The sequence below is a fragment of the Homalodisca vitripennis genome, chromosome 7 (assembly GCF_021130785.1).
Source record: "Homalodisca vitripennis isolate AUS2020 chromosome 7, UT_GWSS_2.1, whole genome shotgun sequence".
Lineage (NCBI taxonomy): Eukaryota > Metazoa > Arthropoda > Insecta > Hemiptera > Cicadellidae > Homalodisca > Homalodisca vitripennis.
In genome coordinates, this window is record NC_060213.1 from 61430083 (window position 1) to 61455768 (window position 25686).

Sequence of the window (25686 nt, forward strand, 5' to 3'; positions counted from 1 at the left end):
TAAGAGGCTGATCCAAATTTCTTGCGATCAACTTTGTGGTGTGATGAGGCATGTTTCAAACTAAATGGATGCGTTAATCAGTATAACTGCATGTATTGGTCGGATGTAAATCCTCATAATGTAATCCAAGCAGAATGTAATGTGTCTGGTATTATGGTATGGGGAGGTATTTCGAGTACTGCACAGATTGGTCCTTATTTTCTTCAAGGAAATGTTAACTCAGAAAGTTACTTATGGTTGCTGCAAAAAGTAGTATTTCCTGAGCTCAGAAACAATCCTGTTTTCAATATTCATTCGCTCATCTGGCAACAAGATGGTGCCCCAGCACATTTTGGTATCCAAGTTCGAGATTTTTAAATAACACATTTAATGGATTGGTCGACGTGGTACAATCGATTGGCCTGCGCGCTCGCCAGACCTGACCCCATGTGTTTTTCCACTGTGGGGTATTATAAAGGAGACTGTGTATGCTTAAAAACCGCAAAATCTTGACGAACTCAGAAACCTAATTAGAAATGCATTTGAACTTGTTAATAACGGTAAACCTTTATTGCTAAAAATTTGTGATTCTGTTCTCAGTTGTTGTAAGAAGTGTATAAAAAAATCAAGGTGGACATTTCAAACAACTGCTTTAACATTGTATGGTAATACACTGTGATAGTCAAGTTCAGTGATTTTAAGTTTTTATGTGTGCTGATTTCTTATATTTTATACATAATTAACCATCCTGGGCTGGCATTGGTGAAGTTTAAAGTTCTGTGATAAGTATTAAATATTCATTAAGACAAGAAACATTATTATCTCTCTACTAATTAGCATTAAATTTAATCACTAAAAAGTACTTACTTCTAGACTGGCAAAAGCACATGTTTTTGTTACAATTATATATTTATTGAAACACTAATAAAACTGAACTTTTTAATAAAACATTATTAATCTGAGTGCTTAATGACATAATTTGGCACAATAAACACAAAGTGGACATTGTTTAACTATTTTCTCTTTTAATGAGAAATATTGTTTAACAGGAAAGAGACACATATCTGACATTAGCAGTAACCAGTGTATTCATGCTGTCCGACAGTAGTAACTCCTATTGTTGCAGTTTATCTTATTGTTGACTTAGCTGACTGGACACTTGAATAGAGCTGGAAGAACAGCTCAAGGCCAGCTACTATAGCCCAATTATATCTTCAACTGTTGTACCCAATAGTAATGAATGATTGACTGATTAACCTTTTTTGAATATTAAGAAAGGTTTTAGACATAACTTATACCATAATTATTAAAGACTAAAATAACATGTTTCTATACTAAAAATAAATTATGTTTTAATTTTAATTACAACAAATAAATTATAAGGATTACTGTTTAAAATTTTTAATTATAGGGAATTTCACTATAGTGTGTTATTGATAAAAAAACTATTAATTTTACTGTTCATAATGAGGAATAAAAACAGTTTCCATGTGGAAAGTGTACTATAAATGTTGGAAAATATAAAGCAATTTTATGCAAAGGGAGATACTGTAAATGGTATCACTCACAGTGTAACTCACTGACCAATGATGAATTAAAAGGAATATATACAGGCAATGTAAAATGGACATGTGATTCCTGCATGTCTTATGATGTTACTTTGGGAATAGAACAAGAAAATGAAGAATTAAATGCTGAGATAAGCCAAGAGCTTGAAACTCAAAATGGAATTATAAAATCTCTAAATGATGATCTCAATCAAGCAAATGAGGAGATACGAGAATTTAAAATGCATAAGGCACAACTTGAAACTTTAGTCTTAAAAAAAGAGGAAACTATAATAATGTTAGAGAAAAAAATTAACAAACTCAATTCAGTAATTAAGAAACCTGTCTGGCCATTAATAAAAGGCAAGATGGATAAACAATTAAGCCCAGTAACACACTCTACACCGAACTTCCAAAGTAAAAAAGGAAAAATTCAAACACATAGCCTTCTGAAACATAAAATAGTGCATGAAGAAGTTGATATAAACAATCGCTATGAAGTACTTGAGGATGGTGACGACAGTGCTGATGAGGATTCGGCTGACGAAGTAGAAGAAAAAATGAATACTACTCATTCTGTTGCTAAATCTACTGATACAGTAGAACCCCTCATATCCGGCCACCGCGGGACCGAGCCCCTGGCCGGATAACGATTCGGCCGGATAAACCAACCTACAGTACACAGCACTTGACGAAACAAAACAATTGTACTGTACTGTACTAACCGCACTGGAAATAATCAACGAACTGTTTACAGGTTAAACCTATTAGCTCAACTGAGGACAACACAGGAAAATGTAAACAAATAGATACACCAAAATAACGCAAGAGTCATGGGAGACTAGTGCGTGCAAACTGCGCGTCTGCAAGCCGTGGTAAATAAATTTCGATATTGGCTTCCGGAAAGTGGCCGAATAAACCGAGGTGCGGTAAAACCGAGGCCGGATATGAGGGGTTCTACTGTAAAAGAAATTTACTCATCTGCGCTGATAGCCATGGTCGTGATTTAGCATGGCATCTGAATGCAGTGCAGGGAACACATGAGGCAGTAGGTTTTGTAAGACCTGGTGGACTTACTGAAAATATACTTAAAGTAATAAATGTAAAAGAAGATAACCTTAGTAAAAGTGATACTTTAGTTGTGGTTTGCGGAAGTAATGATGTGGCAAAAATGAAGCGGACAACTTTCTTGAGATTTTACATAAAACTCTTAATGAAACAAAGGACACTAATGTAGTTTTAGTAGACCTACCTATTAGATACAACTAAGCAAATTGGTCCTGCGTCAACAAGGAAGTGGTAAAAACCAATAAGCGTCTTAAGGAACTCAGTGAACAGTTAACCAATGTTTCGTTGGTTAGAGCAAGTAATGCGGTGAGACAGTTACATACACGACACGGACAACACCTTAACCACAAGGGTAAGAGATGGTTATCTAATATGATAGCTGAGACAGTAGCATCTTCACAGATGGGTATTCAACGTTCTCAGGGACCGAAGGAAGACCAGCCGCCTGCTCCAGGAACTGAATCTCTGTTGGAAAACTACAGCCTTCTGGAAACAACTGTCCATATATAACATCAACTGATTTCATGAGCACTAGTACACCTACTTTAAGTAATGATAGTTTTAGTATCTTGTCAGGAAATGTAAATAAGATCAATGGTCAAACTAATTATACTGTATTAAGAAAAAGAAAGATGATGTAAAGTTGAAAAAATGGTTCTGAAAAGTCAAATTTCACAATTTACCATCAAAATTGTCAATGCCTCTCTAATAAAATAAGTATTTTGGAAAATATTTCAATTGAATTAAATTTAGATTTGTTATGTCTTACTGAGCCCTGCCTGGATGGAATATAATGATATATGTACATACTCAATCAATGACTTAAAACATGTAACCAGTTATTGTCGAACTTCTAAGATCCACGGAGGTACAGTAATTTTTTCTAGGTATGATCCAACACGTCTTAAAATAATGGATGACATCAATGGGCTCTCTATGGAGCTAGATTGTGAAATTGCATGTGTTGAAATTTTGAAAGTTGAGCTTGTATTAGTAACTGTATATTGTAGTTGTAATGGTAATATTGAAATTTTCTTTTTCAAAGTCAAAGTCAAAGTCTTTATTGCAACAAAAAACAAGTTGGTAACTCATACAGTTGACGTCAAGTTGCCACAAGGCATTACAAAACAAATAATAGTTAATACTACTTATGTCTTTACAGGTACATCTTCACTTAGTGTTAAAATAGAGTTCAAAGTAATGAAAATCCAAATTCTTCATATAAAATTAAAACTAACAATTAACAAATGGGAGCATAGATAAAGCGGAGTACAACAATTGAAGTTAGTCAATATTTGATGGACAAAACTAATTAAGACTTAAAATTCCATTTAAGGTAATGCACAATGATAATATAAAGTAAAAACATACATTTAAAAGATCCTTTTTATAATACACAGAATTTAAAATAGTTGATTAATATGTCAAATAAGGCAAGGTCATCAATTAATAAAAGTAAAAATTCCATTATATACAAAACATTCAAAATTGTTAAAACAGTTATATCACAGATAAGGCAAGGTCATCAATTAAAGCTAATGTCAATGGTTGAAAGATCTAAAACCTCATTTACACTGTAAAAAGGATTCCTCAGTAGCCAGCTGTACAGTTTTGTTTTAAAAGATTTAAAATCAATATCACAAGCATTTCTAGGAAGTTTGTTGAACATATTTAAGCCTACGTAAGAATAAGAGTTTGTGTCTTGCTAAGCCTAACATGAGGTACATCAAGTAAATCTCTGTATCTGTGTTGTAGTTGTGAATGTCACTCCTAAACAAGGAAGAATCAATCCTCAACTTAACTCTAACTAGACAATGAAATATGTACAAATTAAAAACTGTGGGTATTTGTTCACTTATAAACAATGGTCTACAGTGAGCTCTATAATTAGAGTAAAGTAATTATTCTGATTGCTTTTTTTTGGAGTAACAGAATGTTTTTTTGTTACTGGTACTACAACCCCAGAGCAGTATACCATAAGAGATTATACAATGAAAAAAGGAAAAATAGGCCATTCTTAAATATATTTTTGGGATACACTTTTTCAAATTACGCAAAAGATATATTACTCTAGAAAGCCTGCTACACACAACCCTGAATGTGAGGAACCATGAGAGTTTTGAATCAATGTTGATTCCTAATAGCTTGACATTATTGCTAAAGCTTATATCTTGTGATCCAAGTTCTAGAGAGCTAAGAGTGAAAAGAACAGATTGCGTTTTATTACCATTTAACAAAAGGCCATTATTATCAAACCATTTTTCACATTCCTTAAGACTGTTGTCAATTTGGTTAAAAAGAGTACTTACATTAGAATTACTACAAAAAACAATGTTGTATCGTCAGCATACATAATTGACTTACATATAGAAAATGTTTTTTGGGAGGTCGTTTATCATGAATAGAAAGAGAAAAGGGCCAAGGACCGAGCCCTGTGGTACTCCACTCTCTACCCCTGCCACCTCAGAAAGTTTGTTTCCAAAGCTAACTTGCTGAGTGCGATTTTTAAGGTAGCTACGAAATAAGTTAAGCTCGGCACCATCAACGCCATAATGTTCTAGCTTCATGAGAAGAATGTCATGCGGAACACAATCGAAAGCCTTTGTCAGATCACACATGGTGGCGACCGTACCCGCGCGATTTTCAAATCCACCAAGGACGGCCTCCACCAGACCCCCGACCGCATCCACTGTCGACAAGCCACCCCTGAAGCCAAATTGAGATTCTGAAACAATCGGTTAGACTCAAAATAGTGACTAACCTGGTGTATCACCACTTTCTCAATAATTTTGGAGAAAACAGGCACTACAGAAATCGGTCGATAACTGGAAGGACTAGACGGGTCACCTTTCTTAAAAATGGGCACAACTCTGGATAACTTAAGTACATTGGGGAATAATCCCTTATCTAGACACTCGTTTATACAGACTGTCAAAGGCTGTACTATTACTAACAGTACTTTTTTTTTTACAAGATCACAGCTGATATCAAAGATATATCTACACTTGCTAGGCTTAAGGTTTTTTACTATTTTTTATCACATCATCATAAGACACTTTCTTTAGCTTGAAATTAGCTGAAACAGTTCGAGGCATATTTTGTAGGTAGAGCATAGCATTGTAACAGATGAATCAGTGGAGCTGCGGACCTCTTCCACCGAAGACGCCAAAGAAATTGCTGAAGATCTCAGGAGTTAGCTGGTCGACTTCAGGCGACATTGGCTTTCTTCTCTGTAGAGAATTGGATATTAATTCCCAAGCTCTTTTACACTGATTTGGGAGCAGCAGCGATAGAATCTGCGTTTGCCTTAAACTTTGTCTGAAGAACACATTTTTTTATAGTCATTCTTCGCATTGAGATACGAACGTCTTGTAGCTTCAATGTAAATATTGTAACGTTGGGCCCATAAGTAGATGTCATAGCACATTTCCAACATGTCTTTTCTTCATAAAGAGGTCAACAGTATACCAATTTTTAGGAACCGATTTCTTATGCCCATGACCACTGAATTTAACAGTCTTAAAAGGAAAACATTTGTCCATTTTTTCTATGAATAAGTAGAAAAAAATATCAAACTTACTGAAATTTTGCTGAAATTCTTCCTCCCAGTCCCCGCACACAATAAATTGGTAGGCTATAAACAATCTAGTAAATGGATCATTAGCCTATCCATCCTTCAAGGAATGATTCATGGTTTCCATCAGGAACACGATAAAGAGAGAATAAGAGGACTTCTAAGTTATCCAACCTTACCTTTGCACACACAATCTCAAGGTCACTTTCCTGGCACATGTGGCTAACGTCTATTTTTTGGAAACTGACACCTTCTTTAACATACACTGCAACACCACCTCTTGACTTAGTGTTCCGACAGTACATTGTTGCACACAAATAGCCATTTATATTTGATGCAGTTCTTATTATCTTCATTTAACCAGTGTTCACAAATGCAAAAGACAGAACAACCATTTTGTGAAAGTAAAATTTCGACTTCAAACTGTTTATCCGCAAGAGATTGAGCATTGACCGACAATATTTTACAACGTCTAGATACATTATTTAAAACTATCAATAGCCCAGTCAGATCACTACTATACGAATCATCTACACCACACGACACGGGTAATCTTATGTTGGGTTCTTGTTTCCAAGGAAGTCTTGGGCAAAAAAGACTCATCGCCAACTGGTCTTCGAGGAACTCGAAACATTTTGACAAGGACACCATCTGGCCAAGTGTCAGCTTCCAGTGCAATATCAATTTTGTTTTCTGGCACACACACTTTAAAAGATCTGTAAGAGTCATACTTAGTTTTCCATTCTTCACATTCAATTTCACACTCAAATATATCTTTCAGATAGGACGAAAAGGTCCTCTTTACCTACTTCTACGGAAAGCCGAGACACAAAGAGCCATTTTTTACAAGGCACAGTTTTAATTAAGCAGTCAGTTCTTTTACCAATTATAGGCTAGGCCTATTAGGACACATTAGACCTAGGCCTATTTGATACATTAGGCCTGGGCCCACTCTTGTCCACAATGGTAGAACTTAGTTTTATTTGGTTCATTTCTTTTGGCAGAAGAAACACGTCCTTTCCTACTAACAAGAGTAAAACTATCCTTAACATTGGCTTTGGTGGCAGCAGCAAAATCTTTGTTGGATAATAAAGCGTCCTTATAACTAAATGCTGGGACTGAGATTTTCTCATTGCTGTTCCTGTGTGGATGTTTTCTTATCGTGTTTAAAAGGTTCACAGTCACTTAGGTTAGGATCTTTTGAGGTTAGGACATGGCCGTTGTCAGATTTGCCAAAATTGTCGTTGCAGAATAATGAAAGTGAGTCCAACTTACCGTTTAATGAAACGTTGTCTTCTACCACTCCTTTTACGATATGTAAAAGTTTGTCAACCGCGATAACGTAAACTCAACAAATCTTCTACGTCAACACTCTTACGAATGATGGAGCTAACCTTACTTGAGCAGGGCTTACAATACCACACAACTACGTTTTTCCAGCTCTGATATTTTTGAGTATAACTTCTTTGTCATATCTACACATTTAATGTGAAACCCATTTTCCACACATACCGTCACAAAGCAAAGCATCGTCATCATTATTAACTAAATAATTACAGCAGCCACACTTAGAGTCGTCTTCTCCACCCCCCATGACACTTTTTTCCACACTTTGACATCATGGAGAAAGTATTAAGTTACATAAATCGTTTAAATAAGCAATGTGTTATATGTGGTGATTTTAACATGAATTTTCTGGGCATGAATGATACAAATGCAGTAAACTTTGTAAATCTCTGTTGTATGTATGGAATAAAAGGAACAGTTTTTGAGCCTACTAGAGGTCTCAGATGCTTGGATAATATTTTTACTTCTCTTGATAATAATTATGCAATGATTGTAGTTAATAAGCATGACAGTAATCACCTTGCACAAGTTTTTACATATTCTTTTGAGGTTGATCTTGAAAGTAATTTTTGTGATAAGAGTTTTAAAACTATAACTAAAATAACTGAAGCAGGCATTAGAGAATTTAAATATTATTTATTGAAAGAAAATTGGAAGGAAGTGTTTATGACAGACGATGTTAATGTTGGTTTTAGTACATTTGTACATATTTTAAAATATTACTTTGATATATTATGCTTTGTGAGTATTGTGAAAAATAAAACAACAAAAAATAAAAAAATACATAGGAAGTGTCATTGGTACAATTCTGAGCTTCAAAGAATCAAAGATAGATTAGATATTCTCTACAATTTAAAAAAAAAAAAACAAATATTGCATGGTACAAAAATGAATACAATACCTTGAAAAACATGCACAGGAGTAAAATTAGAGAGGCAAAAACGCATGCAAATACTAGTTTAATAAATAATGCCAAAAATAAAACAAGGGCATTGTGGAGTATTGTAAATAGAAATAAAAAGTGTACTACAAAGGAAAGTGTAAATAATTATTTTAAGCCTGATGATTTTAATGAATTTTTTATAAATGTTGCCAAAGAATGTGTAAATGTGAACCAAAATAATTATAGTTTTAAGTATTATTTAAATCAGAAAATTATGCCTCATGATACAAGCTGTTTTATTTTTAGAGGTATAACAGAATGTGATATTTTGGATATAATAAAACAATTAGCTCCTAAAAATAGCATGGATAATTTTGGTTTGACGAATTGTTTAGTTAAACAAACAATAACTTATTTTGTAACACCATTGACTGTTTTAATTAATAATTGTTTAAATTTAGGAATATTTCCTGATGTTTTAAAAATCACCAAAGTTTATCCTATTTTTAAAAAAGGTAAAAGGAATGAAATAGGAAATTACAGGCCAGTTGCTTCTGTGCCGGTTTTGTCTAAGGTCAAGGAGTTATTCATATGTAAACAGTTATTACAAATTTTTGGAAATGGAACATCTGCTTTGTAGAGAACAATTTGGATTCCGAAAAGGGTTATCAACAGCTCAAGCTGTTATTTCTTTGGTTGATATGGTTCTAGACTGTTATAAAAAGAAAGACTTTGCTGCTATAACTTTCTGTGACCTTAGCAAAGCTTTTGATCGAGTGTCTCATAACATTTTGATTAAAAAACTAGAACATTATAATATTAAGGGGATAGCTTTAGATGTACTTAGCTCTTACTTAAAGAATAGATCTCAATATTTAGTAGTAGAAAAAGATATATCTCTGTGTAAACCAATAACCTGTAGAGTCCCACAGGGCTCTGTTCTGGGGCCTTTGCTGTTTTTAATTGCAGTGAATGATTTGAGTGTAAATATATCTGCGAATATTGTTTTATACGCTGATGATACCACTATAGTAACTACAAATAAAGATTATAACAAACTCTTAGAAGACTACAAATTGAATATTAATCTTGTAGGGAACTGGCTCACTGCCAACAACTTGATTCTAAATAATGATAAGACAACTACTGTAATATTTAGCCTCAGAGAAGATCCTAATGGGACACAAGAAGATATATTTCCAAAATTTTTAGGTTTGACTTTTGATCCTAATTTAAATTGGTATCAGCAAGTTGTAGGTTAAAAGTAAACTAAGTAAAAGTGTGTTTGCAATTAAATGTTTCTGTGGTGAACTTGAGGAGAAAGCTCTTATACAATCTTATTTCGGACTTTTTCACTGTCACTTAAATTATGGTTTGATTATTTGGGGCTCTTCTCCTTACGCAAATGAAGTGTTCAACATCCAAAAAAAAGTTGTCAGAATATTGGCAGGAGTCAATAAATATTATAGTTGCAGAGAACTTTTTAAACGTTTTAAAATTTTTACATTATTTTCTTTATATATACAACAATGCCTACTTTACCTCCGAGCTAATTTAGATAAAGTAAACCTAAGGAAAAATGTTCACAATTATGAAACAAGAAGTCGTAACAATATCAACTTACTTCAAACTAGACTAGCTAAAACCGACAAAAGCCCAATGATGATGGCTATTAGACTATACAATAAGTTACCATTAGATATGAGGATGCTAAGTGATATGGAATTTAAAGCTAAACTAAATTATTTTCTATGTAAAAGATCATTCTATTCAGTGGAAGAGTACATCTCAACAGTGTGGACAAAACAAGACTTTTAGAATGTTCATTGTATTACAAAAGTTGTAACATTGTATTGACGTGCCAATGTATTTGTGTGGAATATTTTCTGGCAGAATAAAATTCTTATTCTTAATATGTAAGTAATTTCATATAATGAATTTGTTTTCTTGCCTAAAAGTGTTTTATTTAGTTAACTCATATCACCTTTAGATTTCTCTTCTAGAAAAACTGACGCATGCGCCACTGTATATTGGTCCTGAGACAAAAGATAAAAATGTATGTAAACTGAAAACCTCACTGTCACATACTTGCGCTCCAACTTACTCAATCCAAGGGCTATCTGACGTAACTAAGCTTTGACCGTCCTATTGACTAGCACCTACCACTTACCCGAGAAGGCCAACTTGTATTCTTCCTATGCCCTAAGGTAAGTTGGTAGGCATTTGAATAGGGTAGTTTGCTGCACTTGTTGACAGATACGTAGTTAGATTAGCTAAGTTTTTGTTCTTTTTTCTCAAGACCAATAAATTTTGTCCAGGGTAGGATAGACTTACAATTCATAATAATATACATGTACTTCAACCAAAGTACAAGAATGGTAGATTAATATGTATGCACAACACACTGCAACAAAGCCAACTGCCATGCTGACATTTATTCTTGCTCAATGTATATTTCTTTGATTTTTCAACCAAAACAAACAAAATATAAGTCGCTATAAGTACCTTTCAACGAGTGTTGGTAGCCTGGTCAGTTTTACAAAACTTACAATTTTGCAGTCGATCCATATTTAAGTGAACACTGATGTGATAAACATTTTTATTTTGACATTTGACTTTTACATGTTAGTCTGTTACAAAATAACACCAGGGAAAAAGTTTAATATATTATGCAGTCTACTAAAACTCTTAAGTTGCCATTGAGGGGTTTCATATTTTACTTTAATACATACAGATGGCATAACGGAACACTACTATACAAAGAATAACAAGTAAAATTATATTATATTTGATATTTCAAAATCAATTTACAGTAGAACCCCTCATATCCGGCCACCACGGGACCGAGCCCCTGGCCGGATAACGATTCGGCCGGATAAACCAACCTACAGTACACAGCACTTGACGAAACAAAACAATTGTACTGTACTGTACTAACCGCACTGGAAATAATCAACGAACTGTTTACAGGTTAAACCTATTAGATCAACTGAGGACAACACAGGAAAATGTAAACAAATAGATACACAAAAATAACGCAAGAGTCGTGGGAGACTTGTGCGTGCAACTGCGCGTCTGCAAGCCGTGGTAAATAAATTTCGATATTGGCTTCCGGGAAGTGGCCGGATAAACCGAGGTGCGGTAAAACCGAGGCCGGATATGAGGGGTTCTACTGTAATTTGAAATAAAATTTCAAAAGCATAACAGGTATAAGGCTTGGAAAATTGGTCTAAAGCTCATTTGTTTTAGAAGAAACAGAACTGGATAGATTGTAAACTATCATTGGACGAGAAAACAGAAAATTTCCCAACAAACGATTATCTTTGGTTTGGCATTGACTCTACTCTTTTCTTAATCACACCCTGATAGTAGGCACAGCCAATACTGTATAATAACGTATATGTTACAATGAAAGGAATAGAAAATGTTGTTAACCGAATATTTTATTGTATTTGTCAATATTTTACTCTATTGTACTTGTATTGTATGATTCTGGATTTGATCCAATAAACCTATAACCAACCTGTTGTCTACATGAGGGGAGAACATTACTTGCAGGGCAGGGGAGGGGAGGGTGACTGTGGCTTCACACATTGGAGGAGGGATGACGGATCTCTTGAATGCGGATAACTTCAGGTCACCTGAAAACAGAATCAACCAATGTCATATTTTAGGGGCTGTCTCTAAATTACACAATGCTAAATCTGAATGTTCAGAATCCCACTCTCGCCCTTGTAACGGTAACACTAATCCCTATCAACAATTACAATAACACTATCAACAACACTCCCCTTAACATATATATATAATTTGAATCACAAAAAGTATTTGCTCCACCGGGACTCGAACTCGGATCTCTCACTTGCTGGGTGAATGTGCTACCATTACACCACAGAGCCCTCACTTTTTACGGTTCAATTATTTTGTATTTGGTCGTTTCTTTCACATATGTGTTTAAATAAACAAACTAACATATGATCGGATACCAAATACCTGTCAAATGACTTTTATTTACTCACTAAATTTGTATAAGTGGCAATAGCCTAATTTAATTTCAATAAACATTCAATCACAAAATGTACTTGCTCCGCCGGGACTCAGCCCGGATCTCAACATAAACCGTAACTAACATAAACTAACATATGATCGGAAGACCAAATACCGATCATATGTTAGTTTGGTTATTTAAACACATATGTGAAAGAAACGACCAAATACAAAATAAGTGAATTGTAAAAAGTGAGGGCTCTGTGGTGTAATGGTAGCACATTCACCCGGCAAGTGAGAGATCCGGGTTCGAATCCCGGCGGAGCAAGTACATTTTGTGATTCAATGTTTATTTAAATTAAATTAGGCTATTGCCACTTATACAAATTTAGTGAGTATATATATATATATATATATATATATACAGGGTGATTCAAAACTAAACGGCAATCTCTCGAGAGCTTATTCTATAGCTAAAAACAAGTAAAAAAGTTCATATAACCATATGCCCGGAAACGCTTCGTTAGCGAGTTACGCCTAGCGAAAGATTTCGCCCGGATTTCAGAACCCTTGGTGAAGTCAGGCCGTATAAAAATGGTAAAGGTAGTTACAAAGATACAAATACGATTGTTTTTTATGTTTTTATATCTGACAAATTTATTAAAATTCGTCCCAGAGCTGTAAATGCAATACTTTCAGAGATATCTTACGTAAAACACAAGAATTGGTGCAAAGAAATAACACATTTTTGTGTTTAACGTAAGATTACTTCCATAAATGTTAAATAAAGGTCATTTTTTTCTTAAACAGATTTGTAGAACATTTAATTCTGAAAATATTCATGTGAATTACTTAGGAAAAAAAATTAATAATAGGTATTGAAATTTAGCTTTATTTAAAAATAAAACAGACACACAAAAATGCATATTCTTATCTGCATAAAATATTAACTAAAATGTTTAGGTTGTGAGTAACAGCTGATCATTTATTCAACACTTTTTATCGTCATATTTTCTTTGCAAAGGTTGGTAATATCAGCTGATCAACAATTAAGTTCATGAAGTAATATTAGAATAACCTTTATGGAGGTTTTTGTATTGTGGCGTGTGAAGATTGTATTTTGTGAGATCCTGTGATTATTTGGAAATATTTTATACAAGTGTATAAAATATGTTATTAAATATTTATTTTTAAAATATTTTATTAAATATTTTTATAAAAGTGTATGTAATTATCTTAGTAAATAATGGCAGATAATGTAAATGGTATGTATTCGTTTGGAGATTATACGAACATGATACTGATTTACGGCAAAGTTAACAAGAATGGTTTAGCTGCAGTTCAGGAATATCGTGATACTTTTCCACATCGAAGAACACCTGATCGCAAAATATTTGAAGCTGTGGAGAGATGACTTAGAGAAAACTGGTACGGTAGCTTTAAACCGAAGCGAATAGATACTGGTCGTCAACGTAGCGCAAGGAACTATAATAATGAACAAGCAATAATAAATGCTGTAGAATTATCACCAACCACAAGCACCAGACGATTATCACGTCAGTTAAATATTTGCCAGTCAAGCGTATGGCGGACACTTCATGAAGCACAGTTGTACCCATTCCATATAACACGTGTTCAAGACTTATTACCGCAAGATCTTAATAAACGGAAGATGTTCTGCCGCTGGTTAAGAAGAAATTGTTTACGACATCAGTATTTTCTTCGGCGTATTCTCGTTACTGATGAATCCTGTTTTACTAGAAATGGAATTGTAAATTTTCGTAATACCCATACTTGGGCGTACGACAACCCACATGAAACTGCGACGAGGCATTTTCAACATACATTTTCAGTCAATGTATGGCTTGGTGTTCTGGGTGATAATTTGATTGGTCCATTTTTCCTCCCTAATCGACTTAATGGAGTAGCGTACTTAAATTTTTTAAGAACAAACCTGCCTACCCTCTTGGAAGATATTCCTGTTCAAAACAGAATAAATGCATGGTTTATGCACGACGGAGCACCTCCACATTTTTCTAATGATGTGAAAAACTATTTAAATGATACATACGGTAGACAATGGATTGGTCGAAATGGACCAGTAAAATGGCCACCACGTTTTCCTGACCTCACGCCAGCAGACTTTTTCTTATAGGGTTGGATGAAGTCAATTGTTTATTCAAAACGGATTAACACCATAGAGGAGTTACGTAATCGCATTACAGAGGCGGCAGAAACTATCAAGAATGATCCAAACGTTATGAAACGCGCTAGAAAAGAGTGGATTCGTCGTGCGAAAACGTGCATTGCTAACAACGGAGGACACTTTGAGCAACTATTATAAGTGATTATTACAGTTTTATAAAGGTAAATACATTTTATGTTAATGTTCAGTCTAGAATAAATGATCAGCTGTTACTCACAACCTAAACATTAGTTAATATTTTATGCAGATAAGAATATGCATTTTTGTGCGTCTGTTTTATTTTTAAATAAAGCTAAATTTCAATACCTATTATTAATTTTTTTCCTAAGTAATTCACATGAATCTTTTCAGAATTAAATGTTCTACAAATCTGTTTAAGAAAAAAATGACCTTTATTTAACATTTATGGAAGTAATCTTACGTTAAACACAAAAATGTGTTATTTCTTTGCACCAATTCTTGTGTTTTACGTAAGATATCTCTGAAAGTATTGCATTTACAGCTCTGGGACGAATTTTAATAAATTTGTAAGATATAAAAACATAAAAAACAATCGTACTTGTATCTTTGTAACTACCTTTACCATTTTTATACGGCCTGACTTCACCAAGGGTTCTGAAATCCGGGCGAAATCTTTTGCTAGGCGTAACTCGCTAACGAAGCGTTCCGGGCATATGGTTATATGAACTTTTTTACTTGTTTTTAGCTATAGAATAAGCTCCCGAGAGATTGCCGTTTAGTTTTGAATCACCCTGTATATATATATATATATATATATATATATATATAATTATAAAATTGTAAAAGGCAATTTGAAACTCCTAAAACATGATTTATGAATAATAAACTAGCATTCCAAAACTGTAAAACATCGTTTTGAACTGTTTACTGCTGCTTCTCGGTAGGTGGATTTTAATAATTTAAAAACTATTGATACAGTTTTTCCCGGTTTACCATTTTAAAACATTTAAAATAAACTCTTAATGCAACCATAATGTAGCAAGACAATCACTCCGCCATCACTCTGCACGGCACTTGCAATACTGTTCTCGGAGTATAAAAGACTATATACCTGACACACTCGACTGTAATGCACATGCACTAACAAATGATTCGGTTGCTACATGTATACTTGCTTGCTGTGTGTCACCTCACACTTCTCTGAATTCTTAATCATTCAGAAATGTTTGACACCAAGAGATTCAAACAAACTGCTTTATCACTTAACAAGGCATTAAGATGTTACTTTTATGGGGGGAAAATGTAATACTAACTTCAGAATATTTGGGGGGAACCAGGCAAATCTTATTAACGAATTCATGCAATTAATTGTTGAGGTTTAATAGTTACGTAATGCTGCATCCAACCACCCCCCCCCCCCCCTGGGACATGACGTACTTTAGGAGCAGCCCCTTATACCAAACATTGGATTATAATTGACAATACAGGTATTGAAACTCTGTTGTACAATTCAGACTTACATAAAATTAAGTAGAAAGTGTGTGTTAGAACTTCGTACTTACAGCCATCAATGACGGCCACGACACCCAGATCGTCCGGTGATATGCCAGCACTGTGGTCCACAGTCCACACCCACTGGTGGGCAAGGTAGGTACCGTCTACCAGCAAGATATGGACGAGGTTACCGATTGTCTCGTCCCAGTGCAGTGCCACCACAGGGGAACACAAGTTCAATTTTTGTTTCAGGTACCAGTGGTAGTTGGCAGTAGTCCAAATCAGAACACATGGTTGATTTGCCGACTCGTCCACACACACAGCGCTCAATATCGTCGACTCGCAGTTCCAGGACAGTTCTAACACCTACGACATTTACTGACTAATAATAATCAAGTAATAGTTATTTTACAGTTACTTATATAGTAATTTATGAATAAATTCTTCATATTAAAGACAAAGTTAGAGCTACATAACCCTTTCTTACATTAACCTTACCATCCATCTATCTTACTCTTAAAATAAGGTTAGCTATTCTCGGACTAGAATAGTTACATCAATGGCTGTGTTCTATAAACGTACATAGAACATTATTTGGTGGGGAATGGGGATTGACTGATTCTCAGGTGGTTTGGAAGGTATAAAATCAGGGCCTCCAAAACAGGGGCTCGGGAATCTCATTGTTGAGCTTTAAGCCTCATAAATGTGTTCTAGCTTAAAACAGACTACTGGGTGCAATTTGAATGCGTGTCTTTCACAATTTCAGGAGGGGAGTTGAGCTCTGAGCCCCCCCCTTTATATACGACCATGAGTTACATACTTGATTATTAGACAACTTTGATCAATCCCTAGTACCATACTTTTAGACAATCTCCTTTTGGAATCTCACCAATGCAAAAATAGAAAATTACTCAGTTTTGTTGCCTAAAATTTGAATGTTCATAAAAGCATAAAACAAAACAAAATGTCATTTTAAATACAATATTACTATTATCATTAATACTCAACTCATTTGTGTTCGGCGTAGACTTTTGGGAACAGTACTAACTATGCTGTTAAGATAATAGTAAGAAATTAGAATTATATGGGTTATAATTATCAGATAATATTGTAACTTATCTGTTTAACATTATTTTGGATTAAGATCACATTAATCCTTTCCACTCACATGTTGACGGATAGACTCATTGAATGGCACATCTTATGTTAAAACATATATGTTTCACTATATTGTAAACAATGGGGTGGTTTTGAAAAATTAGAAAAATACATAATTACTATGACACATGGAGTACGGTTTCTAATGCCACTAGATGATTATATAAACTTCAATAATTCCGATGTGAATAAACTTTCCTAGAGCCTATTTTTAATTTAATAAAAACTTAATAACTCTTCTGACTTATTTGGAAGAAAGATAGGAGCTCAAGTGTAACTGTCAACTCTAAATAACAAACAGAAGACGCATTATTAATTTCAACGGTTAATTTGCAGAACTCTGATTGTACGATGACTAAAAAATTGGCCCAATGGGACCAAGCATATTTCGGATACGGCGGAGTACCATTCATAATCTGTTTCATGTTAGTAATGATATATACAAACAGCAAAAGAATAGTGCACTACAGCATGGCCTGATGTTCACTATGTATAGTGTTAAAATGTTATCAATTACTATATATAACGAAAAGAAAGGCAAAAACATACAAGTATATACTTTGAAACTATTTCGACATATATGCAGAACAATCACCAACACAGCCTGGCTTCTAGCAACAGTTAATTGTAACTTGTTCACTGCCGTAAAACTAATGAAAAATAGTTTGTAGTTTGACTATGAGGTTTAATGCTGTAGTAGACCTATTATATAAAACAATTCAAAAAATTTTTAGTTCAGTAACATACTGTTTTAAATGGGTTTGTGAAGAATAGAGAAGCAAAACGTTGTGTCTCTAATGTTTAAATAAACATAAATTGTATACTTAATATTGTAAACCATATAATAACTCTAGAATTGACAATTTACTTCACATTTGTATATATATTAAGGAGTTTGGACATAGTTTTAGTATAAAAATTATATTTTTAAATAAGATGTTAGGCCAAGTGTATTAGGCCCTTGCCACTTAATTGTAAAAATGTGTTATTTTGTTTACAACATAGCCTATAATACATATGTAAATATATATATTATATTCACATAAGTATAATAGGCTATGTTTTATATATATATATATATTAGTATAATGAAAAGTCAACTAAAACCCTTTTTTAAATGTTTTATATATAATATTTTGTATAATTTTGTACACGTGTTAGAAAATGGTAGTAAAGTAACAAGTGGTATACCTCCTGATGACTTTAATGATTTCTTTATAAATTCCGTGAAAAATATTAAACAAAAAATAAATATGTCAAAACATGCTCCGAGTACTCAAGATCTTGTTCGGAAACATTTAATTCCATCTTTCTCATTTACTTGGAAACATATATCTCCCAATGACATAATAAATGCTGCCAAGCGTCTGAGTAACTCCAATAGCTGTGATATACAGGGTGATTCAAAACTAAACGGCAATCTCTCGAGAGCTTATTCTATAGCTAAAAACAAGTAAAAAAGTTCATATAACCATATGCCCGGAAACGCTTCGTTAGCGAGTTACGCCTAGCGAAAGATTTCGCCCGGATTTCAGAACCCTTGGTGAAGTCAGGCCGTATAAAAATGGTAAAGGTAGTTACAAAGATACAAATACGATTGTTTTTTATGTTTTTATATCTGACAAATTTATTAAAATTCGTCCCAGAGCTGTATATGCAATACTTTCAGAGATATCTTACGTAAAACACAAGAATTGGTGCAAAGAAATAACACATTTTTGTGTTTAACGTAAGATTACTTCCATAAATGTTAAATAAAGGTCATTTTTTTCTTAAACAGATTTGTAGAACATTTAATTCTGAAAAGATTTATGTGAATTACTTAGGAAAAAAATTAATAATAGGTATTGAAATTTAGCTTTATTTAAAAATAAAACAGACGCACAAAAATGCATATTCTTATCTGCATAAAATATTAACTAATGTTTAGGTTGTGAGTAACAGCTGATCATTTATTCAACACTTTTTATCGTCATATTTTCTTTGCAAAGGTTGGCAATATCAGCTGATCAACAATTAAGTTCATGAAGTAATATTTGAATAACCTTTATGGAGGTTTTTGTATTGTGGCGTGTGAAGATTGTATTTTGTGAGATCCTGTGATTATTTGGAAATATTTTATACAAGTGTATAAAATATATTATTAAATATTTATTTTTTAAATATTTTATTAAATATTTTTATAAAAGTGTATGTAATTATCTTAGTAAATAATGGCAGATAATGTAAATGGTATGTATTCGTTTGAAGAGTATACGGACATGATACTGATTTACGGCAAAGTTAACAAGAATGGTTTAGCTGCAGTTCAGGAATATCGTGATACTTTTCCACATCAAAGAACACCTGATCGCAAAACATTTGAAGCTGTGGAGAGACGACTTAGAGAAACTGGTAGCTTTAAACCGAAGCGAATAGATACTGGTCGTCAACGTAGCGCAAGGAACTATAATAATGAACAAGCAATAATAAATGCTGTAGAATTATCACCAACCACAAGCACCAGACGATTATCACGTCAGTTAAATATTTGCCAGTCAAGCGTATGGCGGACACTTCATGAAGCACAGTTGTACCCATTCCATATAACACGTGTTCAAGACTTATTACCGCAAGATCTTAATAAACGGAAGATGTTCTGCCGCTGGTTAAGAAGAAATTGTTTCCGACATCAGTATTTTCTTCGGCGTATTCTCGTTACTGATGAATCCTGTTTTACTAGAAATGGAATTGTAAATTTTCGTAATACCCATACTTGGGCGTACGACAACCCACATGAAACTGCGACGAGGCATTTTCAACATACATTTTCAGTCAATGTATGGCTTGGTGTTCTGGGTGATAATTTGATTGGTCCATTTTTCCTCCCTAATCGACTTAATGGAGTAGCGTACTTAAATTTTTTAAGAACAAACCTGCCTACCCTCTTGGAAGATATTCCTGTTCAAAACAGAATAAATGCATGGTTTATGCACGACGGAGCACCTCCACATTTTTCTAATGATGTGAAAAACTATTTAAATGATACATACGGTAGACAATGGATTGGTCGAAATGGACCAGTAAAATGGCCACCACGTTCTCCTGACCTCACGCCAGCAGACTTTTTCTTATGGGGTTGGATGAAGTCAATTGTTTATTCAAAACGGATTAACACCATAGAGGAGTTACGTAATCGCATTACAGTGGCGGCAGAAACTATCAAGAATGCTCCAAACGTTATGAAACGCGCTAGAAAAGAGTGGATTGCTAACAACGGAGGACACTTTGAGCAACTATTATAGGTGATTATTACAGTTTTATAACGGTAAATACATTTTATATTAATGTTCAGTCTAGAATAAATGATCAGCTGTTACTCACAACCTAAACATTAGTTAATATTTTATGCAGATAAGAATATGCATTTTTGTGCGTCTGTTTGATTTTTAAATAAAGCTAAATTTCAATACCTATTATTAATTTTTTTCCTAAGTAATTCACATGAATCTTTTCAGAATTAAATGTTCTACAAATCTGTTTAAGAAAAAAATGACCTTTATTTAACATTTATGGAAGTAATCTTACGTTAAACACAAAAATGTGTTATTTCTTTGCACCAATTCTTGTGTTTTACGTAAGATATCTCTGAAAGTATTGCATTTACAGCTCTGGGACGAATTTTAATAAATTTGTCAGATATAAAAACATAAAAAACAATCGTATTTGTATCTTTGTAACTACCTTTACCATTTTTATACGGCCTGACTTCACCAAGGGTTCTGAAATCCGGGCGAAATCTTTCGCTAGGCGTAACTCGCTAACGAAGCGTTTCCGGACATATGGTTATATGAACTTTTTTACTTGTTTTTAGCTATAGAATAAGCTCCCGAGAGATTGCCGTTTAGTTTTGAATCACCCTGTATATGATATGTCAAATTTTCTTATAAAACAGGTGATAACAACTTTAGCCGAACCTTTTTCATACTGTTTGAACCTCTGCCTACTTGAGGGAGTTTTCCCAAATAAACTTAAAATAGCTCGTATTTGTCCTATTTATAAGAAGGGGCCCAAGAACGAGCCAAATAGTTACCGCCCAGTATCTGTTATACCAATACTATCAAAATTATTTGAAATTTTGGTATACGATCAAATTAGCATTTTTTTGGAAAGTAATGGCTTCTTGAGTATGTCACAATTTGGATTTAGGTCAGGAAAAAGCACCTTTGATGCAATAGACAGCCTTGTTAAATTTGTGCTAAATGCTTTTGAAAACAAAGACTTTGCTCAGGCCACTCTCTGTGACTTGAGCAGGGCGTTTGATTGTGTAAATCACAATGACATCCTTATGAAATTGAAATATTATGGTTTAAGTGAGAATGTTGTTAGTTTTTTTGAATCATATTTAAGTAATCGTAGACAGAAAGTATTTGCCGAGGGAAGGTGGTCAGGAGAGCTCTTGGTTGAGTATGGAGTTCCTCAGGGCTCTGTTCTCGGACCACTTTTGTTTTTGGTAGCTATCAATGACTTACCTTTCTCAGTCAATTCTAAAACTATATTATATGCAGACGACACAACCATTTTAAGTAGTAGTAATGATCTGAATGAATTGAAACAAATTTCAATGGAATCCATTCAACAAGCATCATTGTGGTTTAACTCCAATGGATTTTTGTTGAATGAAAACAGGACACAGCATATAGTTTTTAGCCTCAGACAAGTAAATTACAATATTTATTCTGATATTGAATTGTTGGATAATGTGAAGTTGTTGGGTGTTTGTGTGGATGATCATTTAACATGGGGATCCCACATTGATCACCTATCAGCTAAGCTCTCCAGGATTGTTTACCTCTTAAGACGTCTCACGTGTTGTGTGCACACTGATTACCTCAGAACGGCATATTTTGCTTTCTTTCAATCAGTGCTCAGATATGGCCTTATTCTATGGGGAAACTGCAGTAGGATATCAGAAATTTTTACTATACAAAAAAAAGCCATTAGAATTATTGCACGTTGTCAACCATTAGCTCACTGTAAACCAATTTTTATTGCAAATAAAATTCAAACAATATTTAACTTATATATATTTGATATTGTGCTCTACATACTCAAACATCCTGAACCTCTGAAGACATACAGTGACAGACATATGTATAACACCAGAAATAAAGAAAGTGTATCCATAGAATTTTATAGACTAAACAGAACTATTAATAGTCACACAGTTATTGCTTTGAAAGTATACAACTGTTTAAGACCACTTATCTTGAAATATAGTTTTAATGAATTTAAACAAAAATTGTATTCCTGGCTTTTAGTCAATCCATTTTATTCATTGAAAGAATTTTTTGACTGTAGAACTGTTAGTTTCTAGACATAACCTATTTAGTTTAATGATTAGATTTTAAATGTTAATGTCATGGTTTTTTATTTATACAAACTATATTTAAAAATTTATCAATGTTATATAATTCTGTTGTTGTAATTTCTGAGGCTGTGTTTTACTTGTTGTTGTTATTTGTTATTTGTTTATTTGTTACATACCTGTTTTAATTTGTTATTTATTTATTTATATTTTAAAATAATTTAAATTGTGGCATGACTGTTTTGGCAACTTCATATTTTGGGTACTGAATTTTCCTTGTCTGGACTTATGCTAATTTTTATATTTTATACATGACTTGTGTCGATGCTCGTGTAAGCTCTATGACAATAAACGAATTCTTATTCTTATTCTTATTCTTATGGTCTTGAAAGAATGATGAAAATCCAAAGAATCACATTTAGTGAAGATAATAAAATAAATATATATATATATATATATATGTATATATATATATATATATATATATATATATATATATATATATAATTATTTTATTTCTGTGTTGATGTTTTATGTTTATTCTGTTCTTATAGCCCTATTTATATAATTTTTGTAATTTCCTGAAGACGGCTTAAGCCGAAATATAGAAAATGTGTATTACAATAATTGAAGAATTCTTATTGAAGATTAATATATATATATACCGGGTGAGTTTTTTAAAGTGATCCAATAGCTAACTTTTTAATTACACGACTTAGCACCACACTTTAAATCTGGAACTTGCTCAATTTTAAGTTTCACTCAGGAATACACTTTAAAATTTTTTGAAGATGGCCACCATTTTCCAATATGTGGCCATATCTTTAAAATCTTTTATGAAACACCCTATATTTTATATGTTAAGTATATAAAAGTTAAATGAATATCAAAGCAAAATGATTAATGCTCAGCGTAAAATATGTCTAATATAAAAACACATACAAACTACACACATAACAAAACACTAACAACACATAAAACTAACATTGATTAAACATGCTTTAAGAGTTCATGCCACTGATGATGAAAACTTCCAGTCCACGTAGCTCCTGAACCATTAGAGATATTGAAAAACTCTCAATAGCGAAAATGCCTTATTGTTTTAGAGTAGAATCTAAAAACAGCATAAAATACAGAGTGTTCCATAAAAGATTTTAAAGTTGGCCAACATATTGGAAAATGGCGGCCATCTTCAAAAAATTTGAAAGTGTATTCCTGAGTGAAACTTAAAATTGAGCAAGTTCCAAATTTAAAGTGTGGTGCTAAGTTGTGTAATTAAAAAGTTAGCTATTGGATCACTTTAAAAAACTCACCCGGTATATATATACAGTATATAAAATTATGTATATGGGCCTCTAGTTGTCCATACTCTCCCACCTGCATAAAAGTAAGAATAACATTTCAGTTAACATTTCCATAGCGTTTAGGAGCTGTTTTACAAGATTTTTTAGTACTTTAAACAAGTTAACTTTATGTTTGTAACACAGATAAACAAAACACCCTCCATAAGTCAACAACAGCCCGCATCGACTACTTGCAAATTAATAAGGGCTGTTAAGTCGGCGTGAAACTGGCCATAGATTCCATCCATAAAGAGAACGAGTACCTAGACTTAGTTTCTAAATAAATCCTAACCTAAATCGGCGTGGCTCTGAAAATAGGTACGGCATTGTAGTATAATAGACCATGTATTGAATGTGTATAGAAAGTTTTATCAAAATTTTCTTATACATTTTTGAGGTACGGCCATCCATAGATTGGTTTTGTCAGCACATAGCCTGTTAAATTGGTGTGGCTCCGAAAATAGGTGTGGCCTAAGAATGAGGCTTATATTGTAGTATAGTAGACCATGTAATGTATGTGTATAGAAAGTTTGATCAAAATTGGCTTGTACGTTTTTGAGGTACGGCTATAAATTTAGTTTTTCAGTGTTTGATATGTAAAATTGATAAATCTCTGAAAATAGGCAAGGCCTAAGAATGAGGGTAGTAATAATATAATACAATAGACCATGTATTCAATGTGTATAGGCAGTTTTATCGAAATCTTCATCAAGTTTTTGAGGTACGATCATTTATAGATACGTTTTTTCTGCAATTGGCCTGTGAAATTAAGTAAACACTGTTCATGAAAGCTTGTATTTTTGGTTTTAGAATGGCTGTTAAGTAGATTCTGTAGCTTTTTTTTTTGTATTTGTTCTTTTTGTTTTCAAATAATAAAATTAATTTAGTTTTATTAATTGAACTGATTCAGGTACTAGGTTAGTGGTAGTTCAGGAACCCGGTTAGGATTCATGTCACAGGATTAGTTCTTTTTATGGATGGAATCTATATTTTATGCTGTTAACCTATTGGAATGCTATGACAGAAGCGAAGACCATAACAGTGGTTGACTAGACTTCGACTAAGTAGTTGACTTTCTGTCTACTAGGCATCTAAATTATCGTACAATTTCTTTTTATAACATAATATACTTAGTTAGGAAAATTAATTCTAAATTTTACTTGTATTATTTAAGATTACACAATAACAATACAATGTAAATATAATATGAACAAACAAACCTTTGGCTGTTTGCCAATTTTTTAAATCACCACTTTTTATTACCTTAAATAAAGATCATTGACAAAGTCTCATTACATCTTTTATTGCAATGTAGCCAAGTCAGTTATAAATCTTATATTATCTATATCTTAAATTATGCAAACATAAGCTAACAATATACAAATACAACCATTAGCATTGGGGAATTTCAAATAAATTTTTTTATCAGAAGAACACGCTCAGTGAATAAAATGGGTCATATAATAGCCATAACTAATATTTTATAAAAAAAAATTGTATTGTACTTTGGGACTAAGGGTAACAAATAGAATGGCTTTTAAGAGTTTTTAGCAATCTATTAAAATGAATAGATGTAACATTTTTATTCCTGGTATTGTGGGAGTGTTTTATACTGCTAGGCTTTACTAATTGAAGATTTTGAAAGATGTATTTCATAAAATCAAAGACATACAGGTTTATTGTGGTCTGAATTTTACAAATAGTAATATGCGGTTTACAATGTTCAAGTGGCTGTGAGTTAGTGATTATTCCTATAGATATTTTTTAAGGATAAGAATGTTATTAATCTTAT

General features: G+C 33.2%; 1 protein-coding gene across 1 annotated transcript in view; it reads right to left on the minus strand.

Annotated features, from left to right (window-relative positions):
* The window catches only part of LOC124365912 (putative elongator complex protein 1), a 59394-nt gene that overhangs the window by 29188 nt on the left and 4520 nt on the right, over window positions 1-25686 (minus strand). Inside the window, 2 exon segments of the mRNA XM_046822034.1 lie at window positions 11922-12039; window positions 16115-16412. Coding sequence (XP_046677990.1) covers window positions 11922-12039; window positions 16115-16412 — 416 coding nt within the window.